This window comes from Heterodontus francisci, chromosome 42, assembly GCF_036365525.1.
Source record: "Heterodontus francisci isolate sHetFra1 chromosome 42, sHetFra1.hap1, whole genome shotgun sequence".
NCBI classification, from domain to species: domain Eukaryota; kingdom Metazoa; phylum Chordata; class Chondrichthyes; order Heterodontiformes; family Heterodontidae; genus Heterodontus; species Heterodontus francisci.
This window is the reverse complement of record NC_090412.1, coordinates 19,031,162-19,057,795: the sequence shown is the minus strand read 5'-3', so window position 1 is coordinate 19,057,795 and position 26,634 is coordinate 19,031,162. Positions and strand designations below refer to the sequence as shown.

At 42.3% G+C, this 26,634-nt stretch overlaps 1 protein-coding gene across 10 annotated transcripts in view; it reads right to left on the bottom strand.

Moving 5' to 3' along the window:
• ptpn20 (protein tyrosine phosphatase non-receptor type 20) overlaps positions 1-26,634 on the bottom strand; it is a 332,558-nt gene that overhangs the window by 84,268 nt on the left and 221,656 nt on the right. For all 10 annotated transcript variants that reach the window (XM_068020703.1, XM_068020704.1, XM_068020701.1 and 7 more), the window contains 6 exons: positions 24,427-24,761; positions 15,217-15,544; positions 10,189-10,359; positions 7,054-7,228; positions 3,204-3,414; positions 746-783 (listed from right to left, as the gene is read on the bottom strand). In XM_068020703.1, the coding sequence (XP_067876804.1) occupies positions 746-783; positions 3,204-3,414; positions 7,054-7,228; positions 10,189-10,359; positions 15,217-15,544; positions 24,427-24,761 (1,258 nt within the window). The remainder of the gene's footprint in view (positions 1-745; positions 784-3,203; positions 3,415-7,053; positions 7,229-10,188; positions 10,360-15,216; positions 15,545-24,426; positions 24,762-26,634) is intronic.

The window sequence follows — 26,634 nt, the reverse complement described above, 5'->3', positions numbered from 1 at the left end:
TTATTGGACATTCTTACCTTGCCAGGTTCCTTACATTACACTGTCTTCTCAAGTATCTGTTTCTACACCTGGAAGATATTATAGCCAGTGTTGAGTGTGGCCACTACCTCCTACCAGGCAAGGTGCGTTACTGTGGGGAGGGTGCCACAGACTGCCAAATAAAACCCTCCTTGACCACCACCTCATTTCACCAGCCGCAAAACAGAAGGTCAGGCATTACACTGCTCCACTGCTTTCCTACAGACCCCATTTTGTGCTTGTACATTGGATTTGCCTTTCCTTCCTTTCCACTCAGTCATTGAGACGGCTGAAAAATCATCCAATATTCAGCCTTTCTTGAGGCTGAAATAATTCTTGCTCCCCGACATGACCACTGACCTTTTAAATGGTCACCTGTCCTAATATCTTCTCTCTGGGCTCTGTCAAATTAGATACAAAGTACCTTGGGACGTTTTACTAAGTTAAAGGCACTATATAAATGCCAGTTGTTGTTTTGCAGCAGGTCACACACAAATGTTGAAAACAACTGCCTTGGACTGGTTTTGCGAGAATATTTTAATCAGTAAAACCAATAATCGGTTGTACAGCACCTAATAGCAATCTGAGCTGCTGCCTTCCCTTCTGACACTTAGTCGCACACTAGTAGTTATGTCTACCTGTCCGATTATTAGAGCAGTTGAATTGATGTGACACAGACATGCTAATCATTACTGCTTAAACTCACTAATGTTGAAGATGCACTTACCAGCCATATATGCTTCAGTTACCACTGGCTTACCATCCCTGAGAAAGCAAAGTAAAATTGGTTCAGATGCTAGAATGTTAAAAGCAAGCAATCTACCTGTACAAATGGGCCATAATGCAATGACATAGTGTAACAAAACAGATACTCGTAAAACACTGCATGTACCTGAAACATTGCCAGCCATCACCTTCTTTAAAGCTAATACTATGGGGGCTTTTATTTGTCACTTCCAATCTGTCCTGAAAAATACCGACAACAAGGACTTAGTTCATGGTTAACATTGACCTAAATGATCGTAGCTGGGAAATGCAATGATTTGCCTCAATGTTCCTGGAGTAAGGAGGGGGAGGAATCAGTTAGAGTTCTGGCTCCTGATCCCTTTGTAAGTGTGGTGGAAAAAAAAATGTTTTGTCGGGGGGTGGGGAGGTGGAATTAAATAAAGCAAAAATGGCAGAAAGCGACCAGAGTAAGGTTTTACCCAGTCACAGCGCCTGTTTGATGAAGTTATCAAGAGAAGAACAACAACTTGCATTTTTAATAGCACCTTTGAAATAGAAAAACATCCCAAGGTGCTTCACGTGAGCGTGATCAAACAAAACAGATACCAAACCAATGAAGGAGATATTAGGGCAGGTGACCAAAAACTTGGCGAAAGAGGTAGGTTTTACAGAGCGTCACAGTCATAACAGCCCATCGAGTCTATGCTGGCTCTCTGTAGAGCAATCCAGTCAGTCCTATTCCCCCGCAGCCTTGCTAGTCTATTTCCCCCAAGCGCCCAGCAAATTTCCTTTTGAAATCATTGGTGTCTCTGCTTCCAGCACCCTCATAGACAGCGAGTTCCAGGCCATTACCACTCGCTGCATAAAAAAGGTCTTCCTCACATCCCCCCTGCATCTCTTGCTGAAAACATTAAATCTGTGTCCCCTAATCCTTGTGTGATCGGCTAAGGGGAACGGATTTTCTTTACCTTATCATAAAAGAGGAGATAGAGGTAGAGAGGTTGAGAAGGGAAATTCCAGAATAAGCAAAGAATGCTTTAACAGTCTGCTTATGCAATTTATTCATATGGCCCATTTAAAGGCTCTCTAACACCTTTGCGTTCAACAGACTCAGCTCAGCACCAACCCAGCCCATGTTACAATCAATAAAATGTGACAATTCCTGAAGAATGAGCTGAATTAATGGCTTGAAAAAATCTTCTAGTGTCATTTCTCATCCCCTTGATGCATTGTCGTGGAAATGAGTGCGAGAAAGGAGTCTGAGAATAAAGCTGCAGATGGCAATGCAGCTTTACACAGTCCAAAAAGCATATCATTCACCTCTAAACCTCTCTGGTGACCATTTAATCTGTTCTTTGACACTAAGCCGTATTTGCATTGAACAATATGGCTCCAAGACATCACGAAGGCCCATAGTTTATTTAGCATTGCTATTTCTTAATAAGCAGAGAATCAATGTACAATACCCAGTTTATTCAGTCAGGAGGGGTCTGAACACTGGCATTGCCTATACGGAATTAGGTCACAGATCAGCCATGCTCTCATTGAATGACAGAACAGGATCAAGGGGCTGAATGGGCTCCTTCTATTCCTATATTCCTATTGTTTGGACCTGAAGTCATTTTTTTTTTTGTCAGTTTTTGCTTTCTTTGCCTTCTCTTCAGTGGGCACCGATTTCAAGTCAATGGAAAATTAAAAGTTGATGAGGTGAAAAATCAGCAGCCGATTCGCTACGATCCAATTTCACACTGCTGGTATGTTTGACCAGTTTTACCCCCAGGTGTCAGCTTTGAATCAGTGCCAATACTCTGGACTAAGTCAGATGGTCCTGATTTCTAAGCCCCACTCCCGAAACATGAGCGCACAGTCTCGGGTGACACTCCAATGCAGAACTGAGGGAATGCTACACTGTTCGAGATGCCGTCTTTTGAATGAGATGTTAAACTAAGGTGCCCTGTTAGGTGGACGTAAAAGATCCCAGGGCACAAATCAATGAAGGGCAGGGTCTGTTCTCCCAGGGTCCTGGCCTATAATTATCCCTCAACCAACATCCCTAAAACAGCCCAATTGGTAATTTATCTCGCTGCTGTTGGTAGGATCTTGATGTGCACGCATTGTCCGCTGTGTTTCCCTATATTACAAAAGTGACTATATTTCAAAAGTGCTTGGCTGGGAAGCACTTTGAGATGTCCTAAGGCACTATATAAATGCAAGTTCTTTGTTTCCAACGTCCATGACTATCAATGAAACTGCTTATGGAACGGCCCTGTGGCTGAATTCAGCTTTTATGTTGAGAGGGAAGGCCCAAGACTAATTTATCTGAAATTTGAATATTTCTTTCTATTGATATACCATGAGACTGAATGTCATGGATCCAGGTAACTTGTTCTAATTGGGTCTTGTGACTGCAAGCAGTGCAGTAATGCCATTTGCAAAGCTTTACCAAAAAACCTCTTTACCTCATAGCCTTGATTTTTATTTGGCCATTTTCAGTATCGCAAGCTCTCACTGCATCATCCAAGGTCATGCCCATGGTACATATATCGCAGATGTAAAGTATCTTATCCCTTGGCTGCAGGCTTCCTTCCAAACTGGCGGGGGAATTGGGCACAACCTCAAGTACGTAAATGCCTTGCCATTTACTGCCAATTCCCCCTGTTAACTTCAAACCTGTAGCAACAAGTACAAACTAGAATCAGACCAACAGCAAAGAATATTAGTAACTCATTCACTAGAGCAAGTTAATACAATCAAAGGCTTCCTGTGGGAAATGAAAATTAGTTACAATCACTCAGGTAATCGTAGTATCATTCTAATTGAGTTTTAAAAGAAATACTTAACACTGACTTTCCAAATATAATGAATGCCTTCTGTCCCACAAACACATTTCCTCTCCATCAATAATGTAAAAATGTAACGGGAAAGTAAATATATAGAATGCCACACTTGGTCATAGCTCCAGTCACAGTCCCTGACCTCAGCTCATGATTATTGGATTCCAGTCTGCATCTTATGTATTCTTCTTTGGCCTCCTTGTCTCGAGAGACAATGGGTAAGCGCCTGGAGGTGGTCAGTGGTTTGTGAAGCAGCGCCTAGAGTGGCTATAAAGGCCAATTCTAGAGTGACAGACTCTTCCACAGGCGCTGCAGATAAAATTGGTTGTCGGGGCTGTTACACAGTTGGCTCTCTCCTTGCGCTTCTGTCTTTTTTCCTGCCAACTGCTAAGTGTCTTCAATTCGCCACACCTTAGCCCCACTTTTATGGCTGCCCGCCAGCTCTGGCGGTCACTGGCAACTGACTCCCACGACTTGTGGTCAATGTCACAGGACTTCATGTCGTGTTTGCAGACGTCTTTAAAGCGGAGACATGGACGGCGGGTGGGTCTGGTACCAGTGACGAGCTCGCTGCTCAATGCGTCCTTGGGGATCCTGCCATCTTCCAAGCGCGCTGGCTCAGTAGGGTGTATATGCTGGGGATGTTGGCCGCCTCGAGGACTTCTGCATTGGGGATACGGTCCTGCCACCTGATGCCAAGGATTCTCCGGAGTCAGTGAAGATGGCATGAATTGAGACGTCACTCTTGGCTGACATAGGTTGTCCAGGCCTCGCTGCCATAGAGCAAGGTACTGAGGACACAGGCTTGATACACTCGGACTTTTGTGTTCCGTGTCAGTGCGCCATTTTCCCACACCCTCTTGGCCAGTCTGGACATAGCAGTGGAAGCCTTTGCCACGCGCTTGTTGATTTCTGCATCTATTACATAGAACATATAGCGCAGAAACAGGCGAATTGGCCCAACTGGTCTATACTGGTGTTTGTGCTCCACATGACACTCCTCACAATCCTCTTCATCCTAATCCTATCAGCATAACCTTCCATTCCTTTCTCCCTCATGTGTTTGTCTAGCTTCCCCTTAAAAGTGTCTGTAATTCATCTCAACTACTTCCTGTGGCAGCAAGTTCCACATTTTACTCACCGTCTGAATTCTCCTGAATTCCTTGTTGGATTTATTAGTGATTATCTTGTATTTATGGCTCAGAGTTTTGGTCTTCCCCAAAAGGGGAAACATCTTCTCTACATCTACTTAACCAAACCCCTTCATAATTTTGAAATCCTCTATCAGGTCACCCCCTCAGCTTTCTCCATTCTAGAGGAAAAAAAGCCCCAGTCTCTTCAATCTGTCCTGATGAGTATAACCCCTTAGTTCTGTTAGTGAGGCCTTTGTATTTGTGCAAGAGCCCTACCGATTGTTTTCACTTACGGGTTATGGTATTTGCTGGCATGTTTCATGTCAGTATGTCGACTTTGAACTTTGCCACCTTGCAGCTGCCGATCCTGATGGACTATTCTGGTCTGGCTGAAGATAAACTCATGTTCGGAAGAAATCATAAACCATAACTTTAAACAGACTCTGTGTCACGTTGCCCATTGTCAGGAAAATTTGCCCTTTGCGTTAAGTAAGTCTGTTAATATCAGCAAATATAAGATTGCAATCCAATGCTCTGGCCCTTTATTACAATGGGCTAATAAGTATATTAGCACAATTTTCTGGCCACGACCGCCCTGTTCATACTTGGTAAATCATCTTAAACCCAGCCCTAATGTAGCAACAATCTAATTTTGGTGACAATAGTGGATGATTAGTTAACAAACAGATAGAAGTGATCAGTGCCAGCAGCCAGCTCATGAGCCCCTTGAATCTTGAAACAACACTGAGTGCAGCAGAGCTGTTAGATTTAACTCATTCTTGGGTGCAGCAAGTGGTGGCTGCCTAATGGGATGATGAAATAAATGCCAATATGGGTAACTACAAGATATTCCAGTTAAGTTTTGATCGCATAAATCCCCCTCTCTATTAAGTGCTTAACATCGATTTTTTATTGTTTACTTCAAAGCCCAAAATATTGTACGGGTGAAATTTGTTTTTTTTTACAGTATTAAATGGTACCTGGAAATGATGTCACAGACATTAAGGTTCAAAGGTCAGATATGAAGTCCAGGAACTTCTATCTGTAAATTTAACATATTATCTAAGCTCAACAATGAGATCACTGCGTTATAATCACTTCTGGGTAGGTTGTTAATCACGGTGACATCACTTCCAGGTATCCATTAATCTCTGTGACATTATCTTTATTTTCCATTTTCCTCACTTCTTCTCCATCAACATAACACTCAAATGGCTCAATGACAAATATGGCCACAACTTCCATCTAAATGCACAATTTTCAATGTCAACTCAAAGGAAGAGTTGACCATCAATGCCAGAGCAGCTGGTAGGAGAGGGCACAGAACGTTCTGCCTGGGCTTGAATTCTAACTGCACAGGCCTTCCCCAGTTTTGTACAAGAAAAAGCAAAACTGGGAGAGGGTGACAGAACCAGCCTTCCAGTTGCACTTGTGTTGAAGGCAAGAAAGCAGAGAAAACGAATAAGGCGAAAACCAAAGCTTGGGGTTCACCAAAGTGCTATTTCTCCCTTTTACCTTATCTTTGCTACTCTTTTCAACCCTGGCCTCATCTTGCACTGTGGGGCGGGGCCAATCACCTCAGTTTCTCAGAGATAATTGCGCCCAACATGTTTGCTTATGAAACTTAAGCATCAAATAGAATCAAACAGTGAATGTTGCTCTCTTCCATACAATAGAGCTAAAGAAAGATGTGAAGCTTTGAAAATAGTCAAAGAAAAATAACATGTACAGAGAATACATGGACATTGTTCAATAAAAAAAAACTCATGACTTTGAGACAATTACAGACACAGCCTTGTTCACAAGGCCGCAGTGGGAATATTGAAAAGGGGTAAAATTTTCATGCCCTTTTAACGGGCTTCTTTCATCACATTTCCTGGTATGTTATGATTTCCATGTCGCTAGATATTATTCAACCAACCAGAGTTTTGATTTCAACACAAGGTGGCCATTTTTATGTCAAGAAAATATATTAAACCGTGGCCTGGTGATCATAACACTCTTATTACATGTTTCTGATTTCCTTATTATGAGACATCCCATAAATTAAGCTTCTCACTAGAGCACACATGGCTCCCAATAGAAATTTATCAAGAGAGCCTACTGTATACAGGATACTATTTCATGGAACTTTCCAGAATGTTTATCTTTCCATGCAAATAGTCTAACTCTGCATATAGCTTGTACAAAAATATCAGCTTTAGTAAACATAGCATGACTTCTCAGTGTAAAGAAATTCCCTGGAGGGCAAAAAAAAAAGCAACATAACTCCGAGCACAGGACAGGCCCTCTTCAAAAAAAAAGTCAATCAAAATTTTCTTGACAACTATTTTGCTATGTACCTAACTGTCCATTCGGGCCTTTCTGTAGGATGATATCCGGGATCTTTTCCAGAGGCAACGCTGGAAGCAGGTTCTGGGCAGCCCGGCCTACCACGAGCGTCAGTTTAACAGGAGCAGATCGTAGCAGGTTAATGGCATTCTCATGTGAGATGTTTGTGACATCAAAGTCATTTACCTATATGGCAATGGGAGAAGTTAGAATAAATCAGCCCTTTTGCCATGAATTCGTTATTTTTCTGTTCTACGTGGTCTCCAAGGCCCCTATCTTAGAGGCCCATTCTCCGGCCTGCCTCAGTGTAATATCCCATCTTAAAGACAGCACCTCTGATCAGTGCAGCCCTCTCTCAACACTGCACTGAAGTGTCAGCCTAAATAATGTGCTCAAGTCTCTGGTCTCCAATCTGATTCCCCGAACTCGCTTCTTTCTATTTCTCCGCTAATTTGCTTTCCATTTGTCAGCCTTGATCTGATTGAATGGAGCACCAGGCTCAAGGGCTTGAATGACAGACTACTGTTCCTATCATGGAACCGGACTATAGGATGAATAAGTGTTTTCAGGGGAGGACAGAAGAAATGGAAGCAGTTGCGGGGGTCAGGGATGGGGGTGGGGGTGGGGGGCAGTGCATGGTGGTGGGTGAGAGGGAGAGAATGGCAATAATAATGAAGAAATTCCATAGTAACTAATCGTAAACAAACACTATGGACAGGATTTTATTCTGGCGACAGGGGTCTCGATGTCCAGAAAAAGCGAGGCCGAGATCCCCGTGTTGCCTCGTCTCCGGAAGGCCCGCCGAATACAGTGCCAATCAGGCACTTAAGTGGACAGCAGCAGGCCTTCCACAGGATCAAGGACCCGGTTGCCGGAAGTCCCGCCTTTGGAGTGCTGCCAGCCAATCAGAGGCTGGGAGCTGCAGCGCCACCGCGGAGGCAGTGCATGCTGCTGGAGCAGCACTTACCAGAGGCCGAGGAGCATCGCTGGAACCAGGCCACAGATAGATCATGGTGGGAGGGGGCTTGCGGGATGGGGGAGGGGGTGTAGGGGGGTCAGTAGCAAGGGCAGGGGGGTGGCTCTCAGCAGGCCCACACCCTCCGATGCCAGGTCCCTTGTTAAGCCACTAAGCACCTTTTTAATGAGGGCCCCCCACCAACCACCATCCCCCGTCCCCCAGAGCCAGGAAGCAGCCTGCACGGTTTTTCATGCCATGCTTCCCGTGTGGCAATGGGGCTGCCTGCCACACAGCTAATTGCGGCTGCGGCGGGAAGAGGCCCTTAAATGGGGTTAATTGGCGGCAGGGTGGGAAGGCCATTAACAGACCCTCCTGCCCCAGGCTAAATTTTGGCAGAGCTGGGAAGGTGGCGGGAATCCCTCCCACCACCATCCCACCCAATTTTATGCTCTCCCTGCCTATAAACCCACCACGGGGGAGCATAAAATTCCCCCCTATATTAACGTAACTAAATAGAACAACACCTGGAACTCTGTTCACTGTTTCCAATGACTATTTTGTAGATCTATTTCTGATATAATATAGGGGAAGAATGGTGTACTGCTTGAACAAGTTAAACATTCCACTGTAGGAGCTCCAAAGGGAATTTTCAGTCCTTTTCCTGAGTCACCACTAAATAAATTAATTAAATTCCAAAGGATTATTGACCCTCTTTTTATTACCTTTTAGCTCTGCACGATAGTGCATAAATGAGTCAGATTACAGAGTAATGAAGAGAAGGGATTTTTTCACATTTTCCTGCACAATGACAGCCTATAATAGAGACAAACATTCCTATAATTATTAGATTTCCTGTACTCTATAAAATTATCAGCAGGTTTTGAAATATAACTGAGAATTTATAGATTTTATATAACGCTTCCCCTAATAGAGTTTACTGAGGAGCTGCTAATGAAAAAAAGATAGGTCCCATAAATGTGTTATAAAGTTATCCAGCCTTATCTCACTGGGATCATTGGTTCATTCCTAACAGTCACTCACCCACTCCTGATCTGTTTCACAAAAGCTTTCTTCTCACTTCAGACCCAAATAACAGAGACACTGTACACCAACTAACTCCCCAACCTATCACACACACGGACACTGTACCCCAACTAACTCCCCAACCTATCACACACACGCACTGTACCCCAACTAACTCCCCAACCTATCACACACACGGACACTGTACCCCAACCAGCTCCCCAACCTATCGCACACACGCACTGTACCCAAACCAACTCCCCAACCTATCACGCACACGGACACTGTACCCCAACCAGCTCCCCAACCTATCGCGCACTTCAGTCCCAGCAGTACCACTGGGAGAAGTGGCCACTGCTGAGACTGCAGCCGGTCCCGGTACATTGGCTGTGGGTGGTGGGTGCGTGGGGATTGTTGTGGTGGTTAGGGGGGACTTTTTCAGTGGGGGTGACCCTTGTTGCCAGTGGGCCCATAGGTGGGCCACAGATTACCCAAGCAGGAGGGCCCCCACCCCCACCCCAGCCTGCAGGGAGGCCACCTGGTTTCGCTGGGTGGCCTCCCCACGTGGCGGAGGGGTCCCGCCATCCCCCCCCCCCTTGTAGCCCCCCACACCCAACCCCACCCCGTGCTGCTGGTTGAATGCCAGCGGTGGCAGGATGAGGCTCTTAAGTGGCCATTAAGTGGCCACAAGGGTTTCAATTGGTCTCCAGACAGGAAGGCCATCCTCACCCTTCCCCTTCCCCTTCCCTGATTTAAGGGAGAGTGGTGAAGGCCCCCTGCCTTCCCTCCCCATCGAACTCCCCGACCTTTCAAAGAGACAACTTCTTCTTTTCCAACTTTCCCAGTTCCCACTGGTTCTTTTCTATTCCTTCAACCCATTGAAACGGGAACTCTTCCATTCTTCAGCTTCAAGCTTCTTCCATTCAGAGTTCATGCAATCACTCTTTGCCCTCCCTCTTCCTGTTCACACCAGCGCTCTCTCTCATCGCTCACTCACAGCAAATGCCAGCAATCTCTCTCTTTTATCTGTGTCACTGCACCTCTTCATCCTCCATGCGCCCTTCCCTTTTAGGCGTCCAAAACACGAACATCAATGTGAAATGCTGAAAGTTGGCACATAGAATGACCAGTTACATAAACCAATTTTTTTTTAGAATTTCTTTACCGTTATGAGCCTGTCTCCTGCTCTTAGTCTCCCATCAGCCTTGGCAGGATTATCCAGCACATCACGGATGTAATAGCAGTTGTCCAGTTTACTCCGCACTATGGTAAAGCCCAGACTTCCCTTCTTATTTTTCTTCAAGGTTACGTACATCTCATATTCCCGTATTATAGGCTATAGAAAAAAAATCAGGAGGTGATAATAACAATGAATGCAAGATGTATTTGCTCTCTCCATCCAATTACACTGACATGTCTAAGCTACTGCTCAATGGCAATGTTTGGTTTCTCATAAATGTACCTGTCTTTGAAACGAAACTTATGCAGAGGTGGCACCACATCTTCATTACTTTCCACTGCAAGCTGTGAATTTGTTAGAACTGATGTAAAGTTTATTTCACACATTGAGCTGATGCTAAAGGATGAGTGAGCAGTAGTTTCCTACACTGGAACAGTGACTGCACTTCAAGAAAAGACTTCATTGGCTATAAAGCACTTTGGGATGTCCTGAGGTTGTGAAGGCATGACAGAAATGCAAGTCTATCTTTTTTCTTTCAACTTAAACTCCTCGTCCATACTGGAATCAGTTACTCCTACAGTCATATTGCTGTGTATAGCCTCTGACATATCCCTGATTTTCATCACTCCACTGTTGACCATGCCTTCAGATACCTGGGCCCTAAGCTCTGGAATTCCCTCTCTAAATCTTTCTCTCTCTTTCTCACTCTCTCCCTTTAAGATTCTCGAAACCTACCTTTTTCACCTGTCCTAAAACTCCTTTTGTGGTTTGGTGTCAAATTTTGGTTGATAACACCCCTATGAAGCACTTTGGGGCATTTTACTATGTCAAAGGTGCTATATAAATGCAAGTTGTTATTGGGTGCCATGTAAATGCAAACCCTAAACCCTTCGATATCAGGTTGGCTTTATGTGCAATGGTGAAGGAACACACCCGATTGTGCCTGAATGAGGCTCTCAGTGTCAGAATTAGTGCATCGTAGATTAACGTGAGCAGGCAACATACACGGAAGAAAATAAAACACAAGCAGCTGCAAATGCACAGCAGGTTGGTCAACATGTGGAAGGAGAAAAGGCAAGCAGGGGGCCGGGGGTGTAATTTTCATTGTCGCCCCCTGGAGCAGTAAACCAGCAAAGTGGAGCCACCGCCTGATAATCATTCCTACTGATTTTACCGACCTGCTGTATGTTCACTTCAGACACTCAACATTTTCAGCTTTCAACGTTTTCTTTCTTTTTCTGAGCACCCGCTGATATGCCGCTCTGAAAGTGGTTGCGACAGGATAAGTGGGCTGCAAGCCTCCTTGAATTAAGGGAGGTTCGTACCAAAAATGCTGAGGTGTTCCAGCCTCTAGTGCCATAAAGCCATGGAACACAAGATGTTTAATGTCCCTGCCTCGTCACCATCGAGTTACATATCTCAGTCAGACTGTAAGGCAGAGGGGCATCAAGTGAGAGGAAGGAAATAAACACCACCAGAGGCTGTTATTGTGCATCTCCTATTAACAGCCTACAGAGCAGCATTTGCAGTGACAGCAGAGCAGGTCATGTGGACATCTTCCCAATTAGAGATGCAATGCAAGGCTCAGAGAGATAAGAAATAAAAAAAAATTCTGCTCTAAGGATCCAATGTGTAATTGGTATTGCCTGTGGCTGTGTGACTGAGCCATCCAACCATGCAGCTTTGATCCTTGATCTGCCTAGTCAGTTGATTTCAGCAGGAGTGTCACCAGAAGTGGTTCAATTTAGGGTCAGTGCCCCTGGAACAGGGAAGTAAAACAAAAACAATCCACTGGTGTTCCTGCTCCTGATCATTATCTTCGTGATTGTGTGGGCCCTAAGTTAACCCATTCAAAACCCACCCACTTGTACGGTTAAAATCGGGCCCTGTGTGCTATATAATATAATATAATTGGCTGTGGACTGGATCTTGCCTTGCTGTAATTCTTCACATGGTTGAATAGCTCACTCAGTCACTATCTAGTGTCATGAAAATGTGCTATGCCGAATAATGAATTTTTTTTTAATCCACCAGCTGGAAACCTGAATTAATTTTTTTTAAAAGGGAAAAAGGAACAGATAAAAGGTGACTTTACTAGCAGCTAAAATGACCGCCCTAATTTACATCACTATATTCCACATTCCAATGCATCAAAATGGAGACAGCTTGTCTGCACAGTCCCCTCAAGAACAATGATCTGGGAATTTGAGAGAACTACCTATCCTGCTCCCATTAGCAAGACATTAAGGCTATCACTTGGGACATTAAACTGGTGGAGATGAACCACTCAAACCTAATCACTTGAACAATGGGACCCTGGTTGAGAGAAGGGAATTCCTAGGCAAAAACTGATTAAGTTGCAAGAGGGAATAGACACTGATTGCCATCATGTTAAATCACTGGGTGACAGTCATGTGACAGGCCCATGATCTGTGTGTTTAAGCTGCTGTTTTCTCTGCAGCAACCAAGACAAGCAACTAGACGCAGACAAGAGAAGACCCAAGTGGGGTTCCTCCTCTCTCTCTTAAGCTCACCTTGCAAGCTTCTGACCCTGCCTACTGGCTGTCACCATTTAGGCCTATCTACTGCAGACAGAGACCCCATGAAGGACATCATCTGCATTGCTGTCTCCAGGAGAACCACCAAATAAGCGGTCTGCCTCTGCAAATGGAAGCCTCAGGACCACCGAATCAGCCTGAAGCCAGCTGAGTCACCTAACTCCACTGACTGTATATCCCTTTTTATTGCTCCGCACTTTAATTCGACCAATCTATCCTTCCCCACTCTAACCCGTTTGTGTGTGTGTGTCTGAAAGTTGGAGTGTAGCTTATTATTTTACTTAGATCAGTTTAAGTACAATAAAGCTATAACCTCTTTCTTTGTTAAACTCAAGAAAACCTGTCCGATTAGTTCTTTTATTATCATAGCATGTAAATAGTTAAACGCTCACTGAATTGACAAATATGTCCACTTTAAAAAAAGAAACAAACCTGCTGTGGTCAAACAAGGAGAGGTACAAGAAGGAGCCCTTCGATGACTCCTCACCTCATTGTAACACGAGCTCACAAATAATGAAATGGGTAATTGGATAAGTAGACAAGGACGGCTGTCAATAGCCATGGAAACAAAACTCTGGTGTCAGCCTATGCCATCAGGCAAGATCATATTTTTAAAAAAAAAGCAAGTTACACAAGGCATTTTTATTTTTTTTCTAAATCAGACACCTCATAAAATAATTCAAACCTTAGAGTTGTGGCATTGAGCTTGGAACACACTGCAGAGTCTTTCCCTCCCACATAATGAACTAGTCAGTATTCATTTGAACAAAAACAGGCAATAAGTCAAATATGGAATAATTATAAAGCTATTAATACTGCTGTAAGGAAATATGGGTGTAACCAAAATGTAAAACAATATCAAATTCAGTCATAATGGAAACAGATCAATCATGTACTCAATTTAATATAAATTTAATTCCGTTTCGATCAGAACAAATGAATTATGAATAAAACAACCTTATTTTCACAATGATTAATGGCTCCTCCTTGCCCACATTTATTCCATTGCGATAAACTTCACAGTGTCCGTTACTTTATTCCTTGAACATCTGTTTGATTTATCACAATTGTATTTAATTGCACAATGCTTTGTCATAAGACTAGAGGAAGCTTTTATAAGTACATTGCACAGGCTTTGAATGATAGCAACCTGACCTTGAACTGTATGGGAGAACCATCCTGATGCTGATTATTAAGCCCCTTCAGTAAAGCAGAGGGGGATTAGAGGGGTATCTGTTCATCTGTTGGCTTGGAGGAGGCACTTGCAAGCCAAGACGTCCTTAGCCACAGCTAATTCTAAGCTATCAAAGACCGCAGAGTTACCCAGTTCTACCAGTCTCCAAAATGTGTCATCAAAATTTGCATATATCTTCATATCCATCTGTTTAGATGGAGCCATCTGATGGTTTGAAATAACAGTACCAGTGAGAGAGTCCTATGGACAACCTTTAATAAGATATTAAGATAAACTTAAGATATGTGAGTTAGTTTGGGCTGTCAGGGGCCACTCACCACTTTTAAATTTTAATGGGAATAATGCTGGCACAAAGTTGCAGCAATGCTTTACTGTACTGCACACAATTCTGAGACTGAGGGAAGATTTTGTTTAAGATCTCCAGATCCAGCTTAAATTCACAGTGCGCACTGATACTGGCTTACTTCCCTTCTCAGGCTGCGTTGGTTCATCAGGGGTTATGTTAATGCTTCTCTGCACATATTCAGTTAGCTGCTGCTTCTAAACTTTAGATTGTGCATTACTGGCTTGCTCACTGCTGGTGACACCACTTCACAGTGTGAAGACCTGGTACCATTTTATTCCCTGTTATTAGTGGCCCTGGATTCCTTTAACATGGCACCACCGAGGGAACAAAATAAATGGTACCCAAGGCAATGCTAATGTAATTTTTCAAGAGCTGCACACACACTGTCTGTAAGCTGTATGCTTCAACGGTAGTGGCATTACAAAAATATTTACTAAAAAATTAATCTAACTTTTTTTTAGAAAAAATATAGTTCCCTAATCCGATTAGGTTAAGGCTTTTAATTGTCTTTAGTGCCCTTTTATTATTATTTTATTTATTCTTTTACAAACCAGGATCTCTCTGAAATTCTATTGTCACATGAAGCTATTTTCTACGAAATGGTCAGGCATATTTCCAATAATACTGACATAAAAAGCATCCTTGAAAAGAATGAGCATCAACTGATATCACTTTGGGGGTGTAGGCCTCATATTGGCAGTACTGAAGAGAACATTTGTACCATGGCTGGCGAAAGTGTTCGGTGCATCATCAATCGAGGTAGCAACGAAAATGCACAAGTAAAGCTTAGTCCATTCATTCCCGATGCATAGACATTCACAAAAACACTAGTGCGCAAGCAGCAAGTGAGCTATTATGTGGTGAACCATGTAAAACCTCTACTGTTTTACAGAACCACCTCATGCCACACTTACTAAGTTTGGAACTTCTTCCTCATCTTCATTCCTTGCTCCTGCTTGTGCTTCCACTTCAGGATCTATCTCCTCGAGATCTTCCCATTCGGTTTTATCTCTAGTGTCTTTCTCTGCTGGGCCTGAAGGCTCAGGGGAAGGCACCAAGAAGTGAGGTGGTGGGATAACAACGCTTGGTGATTGACTATCTGGACTGTCACACCGTGAGGAGGCTGATGTCGAGCTTATGGTCAGGTATTCTTCATCCAACGGTGTAGGCGAAGATACTTCAGGCTTGTAAAAGTAGACTGCCGATCGTGACTCACTTTCATCAGCCACACTGCACAGAAGACTGAAAAGTAGAATAATATGTTATTAAGATAGCAAATTGCATAACTTTCCAATATAGTGAAGGCCAATAAAATTGATTGAATCTAGGATGAGCAGCTTTTTATTGAGATTGGATGTTATTGAGTGTGAGACTGCATTTAAAGTAATGGTTTGATGTAATTGCAAGTCCAGTCCAAGATGTTAAACAAAACTCAATTTTTTTAAATTGGATTTATTCATTTTTGTTCAGTGAACTGACGGACAGTTAGAAAAACACTTGCGAATTAAAATCTGTCTGGACACTGTCATCAACTACTTGGTAGCGTCAGTCATTCACATGTCAGATAGGGCACAGATGAGATGCAATGCTCAGTTCCTTTATGATTGGTCTGACTATGTGAGCCTCAACCTCAGCAAGACATTATTCTGCAATAACAACAATGACATTTTGATTGCCCACGAGATCGACAATTAATATTAATCAGTCTAAAACTTCCAGGCAGTATTTTAGTGCTGAGAAACTCCATTGGGAGCTGTCTGATTGTGGGCCAACTTCTTGCTTCAGTCTCCACTGAGTATTTGCTAAAATATATACTGTACCACAGTTGATGTGAGGTATTTGTGCATCCTTTACATGTATACTTGCTCCCTGTAGATGGCTGCATACATTACATGAACAGTAGCTGCTCTTAAGTCAGACAGCTCCCAGTTGAGTTCTGTCAGTGCTAAAATACTGCCTTGGATTCAAGTTAAGGTGTCCCATGTTGAGGGAAATCAGACAGCTAATCTTGCATCATTTGTCTGTGGACACCCTTGGACAATTCCCACCTCAGCTTAACATCAAGATTAGTGATAGTGTTGATGTAATGTATGAAACCACATAGCAGTTCATAAAGGAAAGGATATATAAAATACCCCACCAGAAAGTTTAACAACCTTGTACCAACTGAAATGCATATTTTGCCAAATACTCAGTGGAGACAAATAACATGTAACGTTTAGTCTGCAAGTAATAATCACCCATTGTTACCAGGAACTCCAGTGCTATAAGAGACCAATCCAATGGATCCGCTGCTGGAAATGTATTGATGCAAGGCTTTGTGGCGGAGTCCTGTCAATGAAAGATTGTCAAGACAAATCTATAACTTTGCCTTAAAGACTAAATGTCATGGGATATGTCTCTGTTCCAGTATATAGCCCTTGAAGTCCCTCGTTCCTTATTATGTACATATTAGGGTGAAATTGCTCTGTTATTTGTAACAAATCCAATCACTTCGAAATTTCTGTATGATCTTTTAACATATGTGTTGCCCAATTTAAACAGGCTTGCACATGCGAAAATAGTGCAAAGAGGTTTCCGACCAGCAAGATAACATCTTCATCACAAACACTGCCCTGAGCAATTTCATGTTCCTCCAAGTTCAAAAAAGATTGGAAAGGAATTTTAATTGTGCTGCTACTTTAAAGGAGCAGCGTGTAATATATGGTATAACTGAAAGTCCATTGTGTTATCACGATTGTACGGATTGCAATGTATCATTTAAATATCAACGTTAAGGTTATCTGTTATCTGGCATTTTGCAGATAGGCAGACTGAGCGAAGTGAAGGCCGCGATCCTGTCTGACTGCAGTATGATTTAGTTTGTCAAGCAGAGCATTGAGAGACATAACAGGCTTACTATTGCATCGATGAATGAACCTAAATTAAGGGAGAGGCAGGACTGACTTGATTAGAGATATATGACCACAAAAAATACAAATATGTATAATTTTACAAAGATGAGTACTGCATTTCCTATCCAATGCACATCTCTGTCACGCTTGAGGTGTCACACTCCAACTTCTTTTCAAAGTAAAGCACATAGAGACAAATAAACTCTCCAGCAACACACAATACCAGAGCCATAATATCTGCAGTCTCTTAAATAACATCTGTATGGACTCACCCAGTGTTTACTTAACAGCATCACATGTATGAAACAAATGTTGATTTAGCAGCGATTGGATTTTGCAGCCTTGGAAGGATATAACGTTGCATTTTAGCAGAAAGTTAAACCATTGTGCTGCCATTAGAAAATAGAACCTCCGCTTGACTTGCGTGTGAGCAATGCCACAGGAGATTTGCTCGCATTATAATATTTTAATACCATCATAAAAACACATTAAATTGGCAATTAAAATAAAGCGTCTAAAGAGGACACCAATCTTCCTTCCTCTAGGACCATAAGATGTTGGTCATTTTTAAAACTATTCTCATTTATCGTAGTAAATAAAGAAAACACATATAACTATTCACACCTAATTTATTCTTCCTTTTCTCAGACATAATGAGGATGCACCATATTTCTCACCATTCATTTGACAACACAATGTTTATATTGGACAACACATCAGTTAAAGATGGAAAGAACCACAATAGGGGCATGTAACGCTATCTTATATCTACTCAGAAGTCAACCAACACTGAGAACAGACTGGTATGAGAGACTTTTACGAACCCGAACTTGTTGGGACTGGGTACAGCAGTCATTAGGATTCTTCGACAGTTGCGTACAGTTGCCAGCGTTTGACAACACAGAATGGAAAGCTAAATCTAATTGACACAGTTCAGTTGAAACTGAAGATAATGAGATATTTCCTCAGGCTGATCCATCTCCCTATATGGCTTGGGTAATAAATTGCTTGGATAGTGGATTGACAGCCTTCTGGAAAAGTGTAATGCACTTTCTTACTGCAAAGAGTAGGAAACCACTTTGATTTGAAAAGGCAATGTCAAATGGGATTTCACGAAAATAGAAGCAAAATATTGCAGATGCTGGAAACCTGAAATAAAACCAAAAAGTTCTGGAAATACTGAACAGGTCTGGCAGCATCTGTGGAGGGAGAAGCAGAGTTAATGTTTCAGGTAGTGACCTTTCATCAGTACTGGCAAAGATTAGAAATGTAATAGGTTTTAAGCAAAGAAAGTGGGGGTGGGACAAAAGGGAACAAATGGGAAGGTGTTGATAAGACAGGGGGTCGCAGAGAATAACTGACAAGGAGGTCATGGGGCAAAGACAAGGAGTGTGTTAATGGTGTGCTGAAATACAAAGCGTTAGTGCAGAGAGGGTGTTAAATGACAGAATAATGAAAGCCCGAGCCGAAAGCAAAACATGGAAAAAAAAGTGTAATGATGAAACAAACTAAAATAAAATGATTTTAAAATAAAAAATGCAAAGTAAAACTTAAAAAAAAGGTAAAACTAAAAAAAAAAAGAGTGCCCGTCATGCTCTGCAATTATTGAACTCAATGTTCAGTCCGGCAGGCTGTAGCATGCCTAATCGGTAAATGAGATGCTGTTCCTCGAGCTTGCGTTGATGTTCACTAGAACACTGCAGCAATCCCAAGACAGAGATGTGAGCATGAGAGCAGGGGGGGTGTGTTGAAATGGCAAGCGTCAGGAAGCTCGGGGTCATGTTTTCGGACTAAGCGGAGGTGTTCCGCAAAGTGGTCAACTTTGATTTCCCCAATGTAGAGGAGACCACATTGTGAGCAGCAAATACTGTATACTAAATTGGAAAAACTACAAGTAAATCGCTGCTTGGGGCCTTGGATAGTGAGGAGAGGAGGTAAAAGGGCAGATATTACACCTCCTGCAATTGCATGGGAAGGGGACGAGGTGTCGGGGGTAATGGAGGGGAGTGGACCAGGGTGTCGCGGAGGGAACGATCCCTTCGGAATGCTAACGAGGAGGGAAGGATGCGTTTGGTAGTGGCACACGCTGGAGGTGGTGGAAATGATGGAGGATGATCCTTTGGATGTGGAGGCTGATGGGGTGGAAAGTGAGGACAAGAGGAACCCTGTCACAGTTCTGGGAAGGAGGGGAAGGGGTGAGGGTAGAGGTGCGGGAAATGGGCCGGCCACGTTGGAGGGCCCTCTCAACCACAGTGGGGGGAATCCTCGGTTGAGGAAAAAGGAAGACGTATCAGACGCACTGTTGTGGAAGGTTGCATCATCACAGCAGATGCGTCGGAGATGATGAAACTGTGAGAATGGAATGGAGTCCTTTCAAGAAATTAGGTTCATCAAGGAGCAGGAATTGCCAAAATCTACAGTGTTCAATGTCAGTTGAAAATGCAGAGAAAATGATGCCATTTGGCAGATCTCCAAAATGTAGGCAAAAAGGGACCAATATTTATTGATCATGCCTAATTGCCCTTAAGAAGATGGTGCTGAGCCACCTCTCGAACCGCTGCAGTCCATGTGGTGTAGGTACACCTACAGTGCTTTTAGAGAGGGAGTTCCAAGGTTTTGACCCAGAAACAACTGAACAACTCTGGGCCGAGTACAGACTTATTATGTGAAAGGAAAGCACATGCAGCTATCTAACACCCTGATACATAGGCCAAATGGCCTCTTCCTGTAGTGTATGAATCCATGTTTCTATCACACCTGTGATGGCCCTTTGGTAGAGCTATCCAATTAATTCCACTCCCCTGCTCTTTTCCCATAGCCCTGTAATGTTTCTTCCCTTCAAGTATTTGTCCAATTCCCTTTTGAAAGTTATTATTGGATCTGCTTGCATCACCCTTTCAGACAGTGCATTCCAGATCACAACAACTGACTGAGGAAAATAATGTTTCATCACTTTGACTGTGGTTCTCTCAGGAAGCATCCCAAAGCACTTTGCATGCAACGAATTACTCTGAAGTCATTGATTTTTGGAGGCAAACACAGAAGCCAATTTGAATACAGCAAAATCGCACAAGCGGTAATTGGAAAAATGACCAGTTTTTGATGGCGGTTTTTAAGGAAGGGATATTGACTGACACTGAGGGAGCTCCCACATGTTGCTGGAGTGACGTAATCTTTAGTGGCTACCTGAACCCCGTGAACACGGTCTTGGTGAAGGAAATATGCAGAAGAGATATCAGCCTCTGTTCTGTTTCATTATTATGCAGTGCCCTATGTCAAGGGGAATTACTGTAGTCATTTGTGTCACCATAGTCCTAAGGGTAGCAAGCTAATTTATTCGGATGTGTACTGTAGTTCTTCCAATCTGGTTCAATGAAATTGCTATAAATTTTAAGATGGATGAAGAGATTCTCAGTAAAAGAAATTGCCCTTTACTACCATCATAAAAATGTTTACAGGATTAATTATTATGTGGGGGAATCTGGCAAATAGTTTTAAAATAGATTCAATAATAGGTACAGTACAGAAGACTTTGCAAAAGGAAAGGTTGTGACAAAAAGGGTGACAAAGAGGAAATAAAAAAAGAGAGTAACAAGAACAGATAGAAGAAAATGAGGAGTAATGAAAAATTAAAGTATGCATGTATGCAAAAGCGTAGCATCATTCTTGAAAAATCAAAGAAGTCTATTTATTCCACCTAAACCATCTTCTGCACTTTGCCATAAAACTGTTAATCACCTGTTAATCTTGTCAGTGAATTGCAAATGAAACCTTTTTACTAGGTGACATTAAATTTTAAGCCATTATTACAAGTGACAGACTGTTTTACTGCGACAGGCATTTCATCTACTTTACCAGCAGTGGTCACTAATCCAATCTAACAATACTAGGAAGATAACAGGCTTTCAAAAGCTTTGCATTGAAGCCTATTCATCATCAAAAGTAAGACAGAAAGGGACATTTTTTAGCATACTGGTGGACCCTTTGTGGCATTGCTCATGGATAATCTATGATCTGTGGTGCAGTTTGCATTGATAACTGAAGTTTCAATGCTGCCTGAACACAAGCAGTTTGCTAATTGCAGTAATATAAATTTAGTGAAGCATGACTGGAGGCAAAAATATTACACAATTCAGTGGTACTATAAAAATCACAGGGCTCGCTGAGATATTATCAATACCATTAATGTATTTTTGTACAAAATTGTTTAACACACCAGGAACATTTCCCCACAAGTTTCTACTTCTATTCACTTACTTCGCACAATTCATTTACAGTATTTGCATTTCTACTTTATTTGTCTATTCTTCCCTCCTCCTTCCCCAGAACGTACCGTTTTCTTAATTATTGACTTAATCCGCTGTTTGGAGCTTTCAACGGATTACAAACTCTAATCGTCAAAGTCCGATCCACGCCAAGCTCTGGACCCAGGCCCAGTGAGCAGAGCTAAGTTGGGCCCATAGTGGGCCTGAAAAGGAACCCAAGGAACGTAACCATGGCAATGGGATGAGCAGTGACCACCCAGAACTGGAATTGAGCATTTTATTTTTAAGGGCTTAGAGTGGGATGGGTGAGGAACTGTCATGGGACTAACAATCTTTTTGCTAGAATTTAACTTTTATTTTTATTGAGAATCAGAAATACTCTCATTAGGCCTGGATCAGTTCCTGTCCTTGGGATCCAATTAATTGAAATTCTGTGATCAACCGTTTGATAGGGCAGCGGACTCTGTGATCTGATTGACAGAAGGGAAAGGCCTCTATAACATGCAATACATTCACAGGTTTAAAACCGATAAAGAGAAAACAGCAAATGCATCATCTATCTGGCACGGCAGAACAAAATCAGTATCACAGAAGCAACAGTTCTGCAGAGTCCAACTATACAATTACCTCTCATAGTGCTCCTCGATTGTAATAGTTCTCCATGGTACTGACACTTATTTGTGTGTGTCGGAGCTATCTATTTCTGTAGATGTCCATCAAAATCTCTGTATATGTGAAGTGCAAGACATATGTCAAAAGGATTGTGAACCCTGATAGTGCTCAGAGAATTGTTGAGGGCATTTTTTTTAACCTAAACAAAAGTAATTTTGCATCAGTTGGCAACACTGATGAGCCACTGGGTTAGTTATACTTCTGCTGTGTCTATCCTCAACATATTGGAAAAGTTCTAAAAGGGTTGCACATTTTCACAGTTGAACTCATTCATGGCAAAGCTTCTGGCCAATTCCCCACATTGTGCATTCATGGACAATAAATTATGTATCACTGGGAATGTTATTAACTGAACTTTAATGTTCCCAGGCATTTGGAAATGAGCATCTCAAATGATTTAGGCTCAAATAAAAGAAATTATTCAATATTAGTTGAAGAACATCCTGGTGAATGAGAAATAGACTTTGAACCTTCTGTTCATGGTAATAGTAAACCTGATCATCATTATTTATAACAAACCACTCTGTTTTTTGCTGATTCCGCAGAATACTAAAATCATAAATAATTTCAGGACTGAGAGATTGTGTTTACTATTCTAGCCTTGTGTATGCCTCACTCCCTTCCCTCCACCACTGACAGCTGTGCCTTCAGCCATTTAGGCCCCAAGTTCTGGAATCCCCTCCCTGAACTACTCTGCCTCCTCACCTCTTTTTCCTCCTTTAAGATGCTCCTTAAAACCTACCTCTTTGACCAAGCATTTAATCCCCTGTCCTAATATCTCTTTCTTTGGCTCAGTGTCAATATTTTTTTCTGATAACGCTCATGTGAAGTGCCTTGTGTTATGAAAGTACTTCCATTTTTTAACATTTTTGTGAGGTCTCGTGTTTTAAAATTGTGGAAATGGATTCCTTTGGAGGACTGAAGAGATTACATAGATGCAGGAGTTTTTTTTAAAATGGTTACTGGAAGGACTTCGGGAATTGATTTAGAAACACACTTACTGGAAGTCACGTGGCTTCAGCTAAGTAAACAGCAAGAGCTTTGGTGACTAGGGGGAGTTGTTTACAGAGAAGTGACATGCCAAGATTTATGGTGGTCAAGAGTTGGTTTCATTTTGGATATTATTTTGAGTCAGTTGGAGGACAGCCTGCTAAGAGAGAAGACACCAGGTCCTCCTTTCTCCAGAATCCAGTGTGATAGCTGAAACCCCTGATGCCACATTTTTCCTGGAAAGCCTGCCAATCTACCCCTCAAAGTCGCCTGAAGAGAACTGCTCCAAAAAGACCCTATGCGTATTTGGGATGCCAGAATAAAGGAACAACTGGTATCATTCCATATCTTCTTTTCCTTTAAGAATTAACAAGTATTTGGCCAAAGTAGGTTTTTTTTTGTTGTCTTTTTTGGAAAGAGAGCTCTGCAGAGAAAATGTCTTTATTTTTTTCTTTAACCGGCATGTGTGTGTGTGTTGGGCTAATTTTATAAGGGAACTTTCATATTTCAATCTGTGTGTTAATACTTTGCATCTTTACTGAATAATTCTGGTTTTATAATAAATTAATAATTTTGTTGTTGATTAAAGAAACCTGGTTGGTGAATTTTATTCTGAAGTAAAAATAGAGTATACAATTGGCCGAAACGGTAACTGGGTAAACATTTAAATATATGTTGTGATTTGTGATCCGTGGAGAAGTGAAACTAGAGAAAGACAGTGCACTCCTCCAGCCTTGGTCGTAACACTTAGGACATTCTACTACATTAAAGGCACATTAAATGTAAGTTGTTCTGGTTGTTGTAGCCTTGACATATTTACGGAAGAAGCAATTCCCACAATAATAGGAGTACCCAGGTCCTTATTACAGAACAAATGAAGCTGAACAGCACTTATAATTGCATGGCATGAAGACTGCCTTTGTTTTAGGCTACTTAAAAATCCTACACACACTGGAGATGACATAGACTACAGCCAGTACAGAGAGCTTCAGAGGGGAGGAGAGAGGAGAAACATGTGCAATACACCATGAATAGCTGAACCTGGCAGTGAAAACAACACCCGTTTTGATAAAAAATACCTAATCGGGTATTTAGATTTTTAGTACTGCTTAATTGAATATGCAAATCTAGTTTATCAAATTATGTAATTAGATTTACACAGATCCGCCACCCAGATCTAATCATTACAGGGAATAATGTGCTATTTTGGTGGTGAATTCCACACCATTTAATGGCTATTTGAAAAAGAGAATCTTGTTCTCCTCAAGACATTGGTAATCAAGTGAACAGTGATAATGCTTACCTATCTGTGCTCGGCACTGTAACAGGTAAGTCACAGGCCGAGTAACAGTTCCGCCTCAGGTCTTCGGCCAGAGCAGTAACTAATTCCAAGTTTGTTGCATCAAGTGGGATATCTTGGAAATACTGGTATTGTTCAGCTGCCTCCTCAACTACTACTTCACCGCGCTCCTGATCACTCGAATCACAGGGGTGGCTCTGCTCGGCGAAACCCTGGGGCTGTTCTCCATCTTTGTTGTCATCTGCCTGGTGCAGGCCAGTCTCTCGAAGCAGCTCTTGCAGCTGTAGATCAGGTGACTTCAGCACAGAAAGCTCTTTCACAGGAGAAGAAATCGGAGTCTAGCATTTTAAAATAAGACGTGACAGTGAGTAACTTCTTTGATGCTAAATCCTGGCATTTTGATCAAGTACATAACATAAAGCTGAAACCCTGAATGGGAACACTCCAACAGTTCTCTGTTATTCCTCAGGAGAAAGCATCATGAAAAATACATTAATGTTGACCATAAATAAACATTTCAATGGCCCGTAAGTATAAAGTTGTGAAGCACTGCCACAGCAGTTTTATGTTGAGAAGTTACAAAACTGTTTATCAAGGTCTTTAATACTGTATTTTATTCAAACATAAAATTGATCATCTGGCATTTCCTGGGGAAGACTCATTGGTAGGGAGCTTGAACTGGAGTATTGACTTGATCTTTCCCCAGTGCGTACTCTCAATACACAGCTCCCTCCTAGGAGTGTGGGCAAGCAAATTTATTCTCTAGGGTATGGTAAAGGTAGAAAGTTGTGTCACATCTACTCAGACATTCAAACTGAAAAAACGGTGAAAACTCCAACCGTGAACTGTATGTAAATAAAACACTATTCATTTTGTTATAAAATTGAATGTGATATGAGATTAGCTGTATTACAAGCTCGGACTCATCACCATAAAGAACCATTCTGTATGAAGCAGTCATTTTGCTATTAAGATATATGAAGAGATGGATTTCAGGAAAGCCTTTGATTTACATGGATTTCAGCAAAGCCTATGACAAGGTTCCACATGGGAGACTTATCAAGAAAGCAAATGCACATGGGATACAAGGTAACTTGATAAGGTGGATTCAAAATTGGCTTAGCTGTAGGAGACAGAGAGTGATGACAGACGGCTGTTTTAGTGACTGGAAGCCAGTGTCCAGTGGCGTACCACAGGGATCTGTGCTGGGTCCCCTATTGTTTGTCATTTATATAAACGACATAGATGACTATGTGGGGGGTAGGATCAGTAAGTTCGCAGATGATGCAAAGATTGGCCGAGTGGTTAACAGTGAGGTGGAGTGTCTTGGGTTACAGGAAGATATTGACGGGATGGTCAAATGGGCAGAAAAGTGGCAGATGGAATTTAACGCTAAAAAGTATGAGGTCATACAATTTGGAAGGAGTAATGTGACACGGAAGTATTCAATGAAGGGCCTGACACTGGGAAGTTCCGAGGAACAAAGGGATCTTGGCGTGTTTGTCCATAGATCTCTGAAGGCAAAAGGGCAGGTTAATAGGGTGGTGAAAAAGGCATATGGGACACTAGCCTTTATCAATCGAGGCATAGTGTACAAACGCAGGGAGGTCATGTTGGAGTTGTACAGAACTTTGGTAAGGCCACAGCTGGAGTACTGTGTGCAATCTGATCGCCACATTATAGGAAGGATGTGATTGCATTGGAGGGGGTGCAGAGGCGATTCACCAGGATGTTGCCTGGGATGGAACATTTAAGCTATGAAGAGAGGTTAGATAGGCTTGGGTTGTTTTCACTGGAGCAGAGAAGACTGAGGGGTGACCTGATCGAGGTGTACAAGATTATGAGGGGCATGGACAGGGTGGATGGGGAGCATCTGTTCCCCTTAGTTGAAGGGTCAGTTACGAGGGGTCACAAGTTTAAGGTGAGGGGCGGGAGGTTTAAGGGAGATTTGAGGAAGAACTTTTTTACCCAGAGGGTGGTGACTGTCTGGAATGCCCTGCCGGGGAGGGTGGTAGAGGCAGGTTGCCTCACATCCTTTAAAAAGTACCTGGATGAGCACTTGGCACGTCATAACATTCAAGGCTATGGGCCAAATGCTGGTAAATGAGACTACGTAGACAGGTCAGGTGTCTTTAATGCATCGTTGCAGACTCGATGGGCTGAAGTGCCTCTTCTGCACTGTATTATTCTGTGATTCTGAGATTGTGCTAA